The sequence below is a fragment of the Oryza sativa genome, chromosome 3 (assembly GCF_034140825.1).
Source record: "Oryza sativa Japonica Group chromosome 3, ASM3414082v1".
Taxonomy (NCBI): domain Eukaryota; kingdom Viridiplantae; phylum Streptophyta; class Magnoliopsida; order Poales; family Poaceae; genus Oryza; species Oryza sativa.
Genome location: NC_089037.1, coordinates 15,195,605 through 15,207,094, shown reverse-complemented (window position 1 = coordinate 15,207,094; position 11,490 = coordinate 15,195,605). Strand labels below are relative to the sequence as shown.

Sequence of the window (11,490 nt, the reverse complement as noted above, 5' to 3'; positions counted from 1 at the left end):
GTAAGCCATGTGATATTCAGAGTTACAAACCATGCATTGTCAGAACCTAAGCTCTAAAAAACCTGAAATGTTTGGCAAATTATAGCAGTAACCAAACATAGATGTGTTTGAGAGGAGAGGAAAAGAGAAGATACACAAAATGAGATTAGTCATTAGCGTATGATTAATTTAGTATTAACTATTTTAAATGTGAAAAATGGATCAATATAATTTTTAAAAACAACTTATAACACACCGTTTAGCAGGCTTAGGAAACACCTGCACGGTAAACAATAGTGTTTCTCTCGCTCCGCTGATGTCGAAGGAACATGTAACTATTTTCCGCTCTTAGATATGATAATCAACTTTTTTTATATGGAGTAGTAGGCAGTTAAACGTTGAAATCTAAAAGTAACAAAGGGCCTGTTCGGTAGGCCAACTGCTGCGGCTGCAGCTGCGTACAGTGAGTGCGAAACTGTTCGTGCCGGCTGCGCCGCAGCCGCAGCTAGGGCAGCCGAATAGGCCCAAAGTTACCTTAACACCGAACGTAGCTGACATGACTTGAGATCCTCTGCAGTCAAATGCATGGTGTCTTCATCAGGGCCACACCACATGTCAGTGACAAAGTCACGTGACTTCGACGGGATAGGGTCCTGCTCATGCTCAGAGTTGAAAAAAAAAATCCGTTCTCCCCCTCGGGTGCACCTAGCCACGGAGGCCTCTCACCCACCCCACTACAAATAAGCCCGCACCGCATTTCGAAAGGTCACACGAGCGCCACCCACACCCCTTGGATCCCCCCCCCCCCCCCTTGAAGCCGCCGCGACCCGCCGCGCCGCCCGCCCAAACCCTAGCCCTCCTCCTCCTCCTCGCCATGGCCACCGTCTCCTCCCTCCCGTCCCCGGCGTTCCTGGCCGCCGACCCGGCCGCCGCGCTCCCCTCCGCCACCATCCTCCGCTTCCCGCCAAACTTCGTCCGCCAGCTCAGCACCAAGGCCCGCCGCAACTGCAGCAACATCGGCGTCGCGCAGATCGTCGCCGCCGCCTGGTCCGACCCCGCGCGCCCCGCCTCCCTCCCCGGCGGCGGCGCCGGCGGCCGTCGCGGCGCCTCCTCCCGCGCCGCCGCCACGCCCGCCGCCGCCGCCGCCGCCTCCGCGGCGGCGGAGGCCACGGCCGAGGTTGGCGCCATCCCCAACGCCAAGCTCGGCCAGCCGTCCGCCGCCGCATTGGCCGAGCAGGCCCTGCTCGGTTCAGACGCCAGCCTCGCCGTCCACGCGGGTAATCACGATCAATCCCCTCTCAGATCTATCGCCTTCCCCCCGCTGCTTCGGTTTTTTTCTGATCCATTTCGTGCTTTTGATATACCTATCGAAGGCGAGAGGCTGGGCAGAAGGATCGCCACAGACGCGATCACCACGCCAGTAGTGAACACCTCGGCCTACTGGTTCAACAACTCGCAGGAGCTCATTGACTTCAAGGTTAGAAATGATTGGCGATCTTTCGTAAATAGTTGGGGGGTTGCAATTACTCCTACAAATCGATTTGGTAGATGCCCTTTTTGCAAATGTTAAAAATTTCCTCTTCTCTCAGGAGGGGAGGCATGCTAGCTTCGAGTATGGGAGGTATGGTAACCCGACCACTGAGGCATTGGAGAAGAAGATGAGGTGATGTTTCCCCTTTGTTGCTGGTGTAATATTTTCTTCTTGAAATGAATGGTTCTGCTAATTGGAAGTGGGAATGCTTGATGCTGTGTTGGTTTTAGTGGATGGGATTTTGATTGCTCTACTTCGATGTTTCAGTGCACTGGAGAAAGCCGAGTCCACTGTCTTTGTGGCATCCGGGATGTATGCAAGTGTGGCTATGCTCAGCGCGCTTGTTCCAGCAGGTGGGCACGTTGTGACCACCACTGATTGTTACCGCAAGACGAGAATTTACATGGAGACTGAACTACCTAAGAGGGGAATTACGGTAATCTGATCTTATTATTCTTGTTTGCAGTAATGCATATGTAACTTTCAATGGAGTTTTTCTTGTAGTTGATGTGACTTGTCATTGTTCTATAGTAGCAGAAGGCTTACAAATTTTAAATTTTATGATCTACTTAAAATATTATATTTGGACATGGAGGCTACTATTTCCTGTGTTAATTGGCACAGCAATTACCTGTCATCTTTCTAAGTTCAATTTTATGTTGTATAATAAACTAATCCAACATAACTCGCATTCTTTTGTCCACCACCACTCAATCATTGCTACTTTAGTAATCTGTACAGATTCCTGTGAGAGCCAGATAGAGGCATTTATAATTATACCGGTACTTTTTGCGTGCGTGCGTGTGCACACACTTGATTCTGCAGTTACTATTTGAGATTGGCTTTCCATCAATTTGTAGAAGCCAAAAATGTATAATGATTTCATAGTTGCTTTCAAATTTCCAGTATCTTGGAAGTGCATATTAAATATTTATGTTCTGCAGAATACGGTGTTTGGAATATGCCTATGATCTTTGTTCCATTTGTTTATACATAAATGTTTACAATTTGTTGCTTATCTTATGACACAATTTTGTGTCCAGATGACCGTTATTAGACCTGCTGACATGGATGCTCTCCAAAATGCACTGGATAATAATAATGTGAGTGTGATCTTTGTACTATTTCCTTTTCCTCTAATGCTATCATATGCCTATTTATTAACCAAAAATTTATCCGTGACCTCTACTCAGGTATCCCTATTCTTCACCGAGACTCCTACTAATCCATTTCTGAGATGCATCGACATTGATCTTGTCTCAAAAATGTGCCATAGCAAGGGAGCATTGCTTTGTATTGATAGTACCTTTGCATCCCCAATCAATCAGAAGGCACTAACTCTAGGTGCTGACTTAGTTATCCATTCAGCAACAAAGTACATTGCTGGGCACAATGATGTAAGTGTTTGGACCAAACTTCCTGTACTCATTACACATATAGATTGCCTTGACAAGAATATTTTGTTTTTTAGGTTATTGGAGGCTGCATCAGTGGCAGAGATGAGCTAGTTTCCAAAGTCCGCATCTATCACCATGTAGTTGGTGGTGTTCTAAATCCGGTGAGTTTGGGCTGGTAAAATATCTCTCTCGTTTGCATTGACTAGAGGTAGTGATAGCCCTTGTTAGGTAATTCTGTAATTAAAATCGTCAATTGTACAGAAATAGATAACACACTATAATAGATGATCTGCAGCTGTGAATGTCTGAAAGCGATTTGAATTGAAGTTGTGAATGTCTTTGCATTCTATTTCTGTATGTTATACTGTTGATGAATATTCTGGTCTCTTGTCTCTTAACTTTTCATGCCATTATGATACCAGAATGCTGCCTACTTGATTCTTCGAGGCATGAAGACACTGCATCTCCGTGTACAATGTCAGAATAATACTGCAATGCGGATGGCCCAATTTTTAGAGGAACATCCAAAGGTTTGCAAACTCTGCACTTTTCATTTGTTGTACAAGCTATGAAGCTACGAGTAGTTCTTTTTGTTGTGTTGTTTTTTCTGAGTCTCTTATTTCCTATCCTTAGATTGCACGTGTCTACTATCCTGGTCTGCCAAGTCACCCAGAACATCACATTGCCAAGAGTCAGATGACCGGCTTTGGTGGTGTCATTAGTTTTGAGGTACTTTCTTCTCTTTAATTCTCATCTCACCTGTGGATATAACACCACCCATTTAAATTTCTAAAATACCTTGTCTGTGCAGGTTGCTGGAGACTTTGATGCTACTAGGAGATTTATTGATTCTGTTAAGATACCCTATCATGCCCCATCATTTGGGGGCTGTGAGAGCATTATTGATCAGCCTGCCATCATGTCTTACTGGTATGGACTGTTCATATTTTGTCACATTCAGATAATCAATCAATCAAAAAGAACATGTTGCTGAGTTATGAATCATTACAGGGATTCAAAGGAGCAGAGAGAAATCTATGGAATCAAGGACAACTTGATCAGGTTCAGCATTGGAGTGGAGGATTTTGAGGATTTGAAGAATGACGTTGTTCAGGCGCTTGACAAGATCTAAGCACCTGATTGCATCCTCATCATGAGAGTTCATCTATCTGATCTTGTTTGCCTCTGCATCACGTGGAGAACTTTGATATTCCAGCTGAGAATTGCGAATAAGTTTCTTCATTAGTTCCCATTATCTAGTCTTTAGTTCCAATTAAGTTTGTGTCTCTGTTTTTTCCTCTCAAAATGGCTATGTTCAGAATTATTTTTGAAATGCTGAAAATCCACCGTTGTGTTGTGTACTTTTGCTTGCCTGTTGTCCTGTTGGTAGTCGGAACAGAGAAGTTGCTTTGCATACCGTTGGGATGCATTATACCAGTAGTTTTATTACGGTTTGAGCCTTGCTATTGCTGACATAGATCACTATGGGTATGGGATGTATGGATTCAATGAGAACAAAGCCCAATCTCCATTGCAAGGGTGAAAGGATGCTGGGGCTTGATATCATATGATGCTGAACTACGCTTGGTTATTGGCTCCCGCATGAGGTTGCCGCTTGTAGATGTCCATGCGATTTGTGGTGAGTATTCTGACCGTAAGTGGATGTATGCTGAAAATTTGTAGCATTGTGTCCGTGACAAAGGAAATGTAGGACTCCAGAAATTTCCATTGATCCTAATGGCTTCATTTTCTCTCCTTTCCAAATGAAGGCCTCCAGTATGGTATGGTTTGGATTTTTGGTTACCACAGTTAAATTTTGTTAAACAGATTGATAGCGTAAAAATTGGATGTGATTGCTTGTATACAATGCTCCATAGCTATATTGTACGGAGTATTTCCTGTATTTTGGCAATGGTAACATTCAGCCCGTGCCAAAACTTTGTAGTCAAATGCCCATCATATTGGACCAAAGGAAATAAAAAGACGCCATAAAAAAACTCACTGTTAAACCATTGAGTGTTGTTATTTGAGCCAAGACATCGGTGGTTTACAGCTTTGCTACACTTGAAGGAAGGACGTGGAAGGCAGAATAATGCATTCTTTTAAGATGGGTCTTCTTCGATTAATCAGCTTATTGAATGTAATGTTAATGCAAGTGTAGGTCTAGAGCAACGGCATGTGGCAGTGGTACACGAGCAATTTGGTTCAGGAAATGCTATGAATACGATATTTTACGTACAATCTTAGTACGAACAAAATGTACGACAGGGGTCAGGAGCGTAGAGCTCATGGACCCTCAAGCCCATATCTCATATCTAGACTCATCTTCTTTCTTTGCCTCTTAGCTTATGTCGTAAATATGACTTTCCATTTTATTTTCTTTCCTATTTAATGTCCAAGACCATATAATGCTGGTATAAAAGAGAAAAAACAGTTGCCAAACATATACAAAATGCCCTCTTATAATATTTTAATATAAATTTTTGCTTTGCAAAACATGCCATTTTCTTAGTTGATCAATTCGCCACATGATAAATTAAATGTTGAGTGCCGAAGTACAACAACTCCTTCTGATTATATGATTCTTTACGTTTTAGATAAGGTTAAGGTTAAATATTTATAACTTTAACTATCAATAACTTAAAAAAATATTTAGTTTACAACATATATAGATTTGTCTTTATGGTAAATGTTATATAAAAATATAGTCAAAGATATATTTTAAAGAACATGTTCTAATTTAAACGTTAATAATTATATGAAACCAGAAAGATATGATAAAGATATGATGTATATAGATTGGTTATGAAGAAAATTACTTCGGTTCGCTGTATCAGGATGCTTACGAGATGGCAGGCCTAGACATGATGAGTTTGGGCCTTGGACATGGGCTCACTATGGGAGAGTAATCTTTTTCCATGTGGATCCATACCTTCTAACCGTTAATGTTCGATAGGAGAGAAGCGTTATGCCATCGTAAAAAAATATCGTATGTATAGCAGTGCTGATTTGGCTTTCACCTAAGAACAACATAAACATTCTGTCTAGTCTCTGGAAAACAAGATGTGGAGTATAATCCAATTGTTTTGTCTGAGTTTCAAATAAATAAAATCTGTCACGCCAAATTCCGTATATTTTCGATTAACCATCAATGCTCTATTCGAGAAAGATGTATATCCTTTTTGCCCGATAGCCATATTCTGTCTTCCATAACATTGATAGCAAGAGTGTCGGGTGATGTTTGCAAGGTTCTCGATGGGATTTAATTACTCGGGCTTAAAACACATCTTTAGTCTTGCCAATTGTAATTGAAAAATGTTAGCTTGCCAAGGACTTTACTTTGATCGTAGAAAGAAATCCAGTTCCCTCCTTGGGCACTACTAGCAGTAGTTTTTCCAATTCGAAGTAATACTGATTTTCTTTTTTTACCATATCCATGTTTTCTAAAAACGTAGTGTCCCATATCAACGTATCGTATGGTGTCGGATGATGCTCCTCTACAAGTCATGTGACTTTGTTACCAACATGTGAGCTTGGTGATCCATGAACTCACATATCAGTGACAAAGGCACACTTACTTTGTAGGTAGATTATTTCAATCCATCAATAACCTCTCATATCTAACAAAGTGGAGAACCAAAGTAAAACTAGAGGAATATAAAAATAAAAGGAAATTGCTATGCATACAACCCAGCTGTCTGACTCACCGTACGACTTAATTTAATTAACGGTTACAAACGGCTGCATTGCAAAAAAAGACATACTATTCATCGTAATTGATCCATGGTCGTATATATCTTTACTGGACGCTCATTCGGATTGGTCGCCCGATCGAATTTGAGAAAAATCGGGCGCTGACATCAGTCCCTGATTTATGTGCAAAAACTACTTTAAACTGTTTTTTCTCTTAAATTACTTATCCAAATCATGATCCGATTGCACCATTAATTTCGTTGTAATTAAATCTTCAAAACAAGACCACACATGGATATATTCCGACGAAAAAAATAGCTTATTATTGAATTATTTTTAAATGTTGCATGATATATTGGAATTGTTTTACTAAGTAGATTGAAAATGTTTCACTCGTTTAAATCGGGTGTTGTTTCACTTTATATAAAAATAATGTTTCAGCAAATAGCGAAAGAATGTTTCATTTCACTGTAACATTAGATCTATATATAGTGAAACATTGTGAGTACACTAGGTGAAACATTTTTCGGTGGAACAAAAAATAAACCAAATTCCCTTAATAGGGGGTTTCCAAAATATGTGGATTTTTCGTTGCAATAGAATATTTCGTTCACTGCAACATTAGATCTATATATAGTGAAACATTGTAAGTACACTAGGTGAAACATTTTCGATGGAACAAAAAATAAACTAAATTCCCTTAACAGAGAGTTTCTAAAATATGTGGGTTTTTTTGTTGCAAAAGAATATTTTAATTCAATGCAACATTAGATCTATACACACTAAAATTATGAATACACTAGGTGAAACATTTTTTTTGAAAAAATGGGAGGGAGAAGTGGATGGGCCCACGAGGTGGTCACGTAGGGGGAGGGCGCGGGCAGGGGGAGCGCCCGATCCGACACCCCCGCGCCGGTCACCCGGGGTGAATCATTTTCGATCTTTACTTGTACGTCTAGTTGTTAATAAGTTGTACGAGTAGATAGTTACACAAACCGAGAAGGTAAGAAGGAGGTAAAATAGACTCCGTTCCGTTCCGTTGCCTGGACACGCCTCGCCTCCTCGTCTCCTGGAACAACGAAACAGGCGAACGCCGCGTCGCCCTCTCCGATCTCTCCCCGCCTCCGCCATGGCCGCGCGATCCCTCCACCACCTCCTCCTCCTCCTCTTCCTCGCCGGCTTCCACTCCCTCTCCCTCTCCCCCGCCGCCGCACTGCGGTTCGACCTGCAGTCGGGCCACACCAAGTGCATCTCCGACGACATCAAGGTGGGCGCCATGGCGGTGGGCAAGTACCACGTCGTGGTGCCCGAGGGGGGCGGCTCCACCTCCTCCTCCTCCTCGTCGTCGTCGTCGGCGCAGCCGCTGCTCCCGGAGTCCCACCGCGTCTCATTGCGGGTCACGTCACCCTACGGCAACAGCCTGCACTACTCGGAGAACGTGCAGTCGGGCAACTTCGCCTTCACGGCGTCCGAGGCCGGGGACTACCTCGCCTGCTTCTGGGCGCCCGACCACCGCCCCACCGCCACCGTCGGCTTCGAGTTCGACTGGCGCAGCGGCGTCTCCGCCAGGGACTGGACCAACGTCGCCAAGAAGGGCCAGGTCGATGTGAGTGCCTCTCTCTCTCTCTCTCTCTCCCCCCAATCTGGGATCCCCCAAACTCTTTTTGCTTACTTTGTTCCAATCTGTTAGGATCAATCAATACTACACGGCAGAATTAGTTTTTTTTTTGAAAAAATTGTTAAATATTGTGATCCATGGGTTGAGGCATTGAGCGATCGAGGGCTTACTAAACCAGAATTAGGAAGAATAAACTCTTACCTTGTTCCAAGTGTTCTTTCGGATAATTTGTTAGATATTATGACAGATGGATTGAGGCATTGAGCGATTGTGGGCTTACTATATAGAATAGGAAGAACAAATTCGCAGCAGCTCATAGTGGAGTGGAGACACTATGTGGGTTTGGCTGAATGCTCCTTAACGTCACCTTTGTGATTCTAGCTTGGATTTGATTAAGCAGGTGTGCATTGCATTGCGTGCCAGATTAACATCTATAGATTGCAATGCCGAATGCCTGGGGGGTTCTTAGTAGATGGAGACTTTCTTATGCTCTGATCTAGTTGGATGCACGATTTGGTTGTGTCAAATAATTTTGTAATTTATGTGTTTTTATACATGCTTGATGCATGTAAGGGGTTTGGCATGTTTTGTCTTGACATTTGGTTAAGTAGATTCTCTGGTTTGGAGCTGCATGCTTCTTATAATGATTTCTTTTGTACCTTTTATCGATTGATTTGTTGTTAGGTTGTTACAATTAATCCTCTTTTCCAACAGGATTGGTATACTCATCCAGGGGGCATTTTATTGCATTTCTGTGTCAGAGGCTAGAAAATTTGGTGTTTCTTTTCTGAACCAAATATGAGTTAACCAGTATTTTTCTTTGGGTATCACCCCTTAAGGACTTGTTGTTTACCTTGATCAAACATGGCTGTTCCTTTTTCAATTTTGTCTGTGGAGGTGCTTGAACATAAATCAGTACTCAGTTTAGTGACCTAATTTTGCTAAAATTTCCACTTCAGTTCATTTGGTTTATGAATTTATACATATGGACTAGCAATCAAGAAAAGTGCAGTTTTAGTTGGATAGTGGGTCAATAGGTAAGCATGGGTGGACCCACTTGCAGCCCTAGTGGCTTCTTCTCCTTATTGAATGTACTTACCTTATAAAACTTCGTCTTTCACTTTATGCATATTAACGTATGCTTTATTGGTGATATGGCGCATAATCTTGATAACCCTAACACAGAGAGAAGGCATGATTTATACTTGCTAATTTTGGTGAACACAAGTCATTGTTGATTAGATAGGCTAGGGTGCTAGACCAATAACAGAATTCTCCCCTCGTGCTGCCACCTCCCTGCATCGCTCCCTCCCGTAGCACCTCATTCATCCCTCAGCGCTCTGCAGCACTTCATAGTCCATACGTCACATCCCTGGCCACATCTCCTTGTTCTGGTCCCTCCCCACATTAGCCCCTTTGGCATCGTTGATGCCTGTATGCCCTATATGAGGCAGCAGCAGTAGTGGCCAAGGAGAGTTCGTCATGGTTGTATTGACTTTGTCGTTGATAGATGCCAAAAAGAGGACAGCTATGTCATACCCAGTGGTCAATTGGGTTTATAATTTACGATAAACTTTGGCAAAGGGCCCAACTTTTTAGCCTATAAAATTTGAGGGCCAGGCCTAAAATGGGGTGATCTGAATTTCTATTTTTTTACCTAAAAATATTTAAGGGCTAGGTAGGGTTGTGAAAGAACCCATCACCCTAGGTAGATATAATTTACACCCATAGTTCAACTCCCATGTATGAAGCTTGAAAGGTTACTCCTTTCTTCAAAGCGCTAATGACGTAGTGACTGCATAAAAATGGTTTGCCTTTGGCATATTGCTTCAAAATCAAGAAGGAACTGGTAATTTTTTTAGAAAGGTATTGCTCCCACCAAGTAGGCCTCTTCACAATTCATGTTGCACCAATGACAAATCATGTTTTCTATCCATTTCCTAATTAATTGTGAGGTTAAGCAATACATGTTAGTTCACACTAGAGCATGTTCATATGTTATTTAAGTGGATTTTCCACTTTGGTTTACCAGGATTGGAATCCATGAATTGTGGGTTGTAAACCTTAAGAGGCTGTCAAATATGCTACTGATTATTATGTTCATTAGCACAGTAGCATGGGTAGTACCGCTTACTACAACTGTACACTATCATATCGTTCACTTATATTGTTCAATCATATCCCCTCCCTTCTCTCTCTAACTGGTGACTGTAGCATCACAATGGGTCTTATCATGCAACTCATTATCAGCAGTATTACACATTGTAAACTAATATGTTAATGTGGACATGCAAAATCACCTCCATATTGTAGTATTTGCAGAAATATATCTTTTGTTCACACATTTATCTTTTGATATGTGGCAGATGATGGAGGTTGAGCTCAAGAAGCTGGAGGATACTATCAACTCTATCCATGAAGAAATGTTTTATCTTCGCGCAAGGTATGGCTTGCAATGATAAAACATTTCTTTGTGAAATTCAATATGATCTCTTAAATCATTATTATCCGTGTTTCATTTCTCTAGGGAGGAGGAGATGCAGGAACTGAACAGGAGAACAAACTCAAGGATGGCTTGGCTTGGTTTCTTCTCACTAGCTATCTGCCTGTCAGTGGCGGGGTTGCAGTTGTGGCATCTGAAGAACTTCTTTGAGAGAAAGAAGCTTCTATAATTCTGACTCAGAACATTTAGGCATAAAATTGTGTGATTTCTCTTTTTATGCTTACCAGGCGTAAATTTCCTGCAAGGGACAGATGTTAGCATAGTTGAGGAACATTTCTTTTCAGTTTCCTAGACCAACTTAAATAGATGTAAAATGCAAAGACGACACCAATTTTTGTTTCCTTGCTTGCAAAGTATGTTGTTTTCATGGTTCAAAAGACAAGGTTCTATTTTTTTGTTCTTGGCCTGGCCTCACTGCTCTAACCAAATACTTCATCTGCAGTTGGTTACTGCTGATTATGGTAAGTTTAGAACCAATGTTGTTGTGATTTGTGATAACACATTCATAATATTTTATATTTCTAACACTAATGCCTTGTACTTCCTATGGTTATATGTTTTTTCTTTAGGCTTGAAGCATGAGTCATTTTTGCCTGCTAGATGCGCCCAAAGACTGATTATCATGTCAGGTTCTGTGACTGAAAAGGGCAAAGGTATACACTGAACTTTCTATTAGCTGTTGCATTTGCCCTTTTTTGGCCTTCAGAAACAAGTGCCGCCTTCTCACCTTTCCATGAAAAGCGCACTTACTTATGACCATATCAATACC

The 11,490-nt window shown here is 41.9% G+C and overlaps 2 protein-coding genes across 2 annotated transcripts; both read left to right on the top strand.

Annotated features, from left to right (window-relative positions):
- The first annotated feature begins 736 nt into the window (after positions 1 to 736).
- LOC4332956 (cystathionine gamma-synthase 1, chloroplastic) lies at positions 737 to 4,356 on the top strand. The gene is made up of 11 exons (XM_066308272.1): positions 737 to 1,256; positions 1,353 to 1,456; positions 1,569 to 1,642; positions 1,778 to 1,946; positions 2,554 to 2,613; positions 2,704 to 2,907; positions 2,982 to 3,068; positions 3,330 to 3,437; positions 3,541 to 3,636; positions 3,719 to 3,837; positions 3,919 to 4,356. Exons 1-11 carry the CDS (start codon positions 854 to 856, stop codon positions 4,037 to 4,039), a joined length of 1,545 nt encoding a protein of 514 aa, XP_066164369.1. The 5' UTR covers positions 737 to 853; the 3' UTR covers positions 4,040 to 4,356.
- A 3,150-nt stretch (positions 4,357 to 7,506) lies between these two features.
- LOC4332955 (transmembrane emp24 domain-containing protein p24delta9) lies at positions 7,507 to 11,120 on the top strand. The gene is made up of 3 exons (XM_015775755.3): positions 7,507 to 8,206; positions 10,585 to 10,661; positions 10,746 to 11,120. Exons 1-3 carry the CDS (start codon positions 7,730 to 7,732, stop codon positions 10,888 to 10,890), a joined length of 699 nt encoding a protein of 232 aa, XP_015631241.1. The 5' UTR covers positions 7,507 to 7,729; the 3' UTR covers positions 10,891 to 11,120.
- The last annotated feature ends 370 nt before the right edge of the window (positions 11,121 to 11,490 follow it).

Coding starts and splice junctions, on each gene's coding strand:
- LOC4332956 (XM_066308272.1), top strand. CDS start 854: ATGGCCACCGTCTCCTCCCTCCCGTCCCCGGCGTTCCTGGCCGCCGAC. Junction 1,457..1,568: donor AGGAGCTCATTGACTTCAAG/GTTAGAAATGAT, acceptor CTCTTCTCTCAG/GAGGGGAGGCATGCTAGCTT. Junction 3,637..3,718: donor GTGGTGTCATTAGTTTTGAG/GTACTTTCTTCT, acceptor TTGTCTGTGCAG/GTTGCTGGAGACTTTGATGC.
- LOC4332955 (XM_015775755.3), top strand. CDS start 7,730: ATGGCCGCGCGATCCCTCCACCACCTCCTCCTCCTCCTCTTCCTCGCC. Junction 8,207..10,584: donor CCAAGAAGGGCCAGGTCGAT/GTGAGTGCCTCT, acceptor GATATGTGGCAG/ATGATGGAGGTTGAGCTCAA. Junction 10,662..10,745: donor ATGTTTTATCTTCGCGCAAG/GTATGGCTTGCA, acceptor TCATTTCTCTAG/GGAGGAGGAGATGCAGGAAC.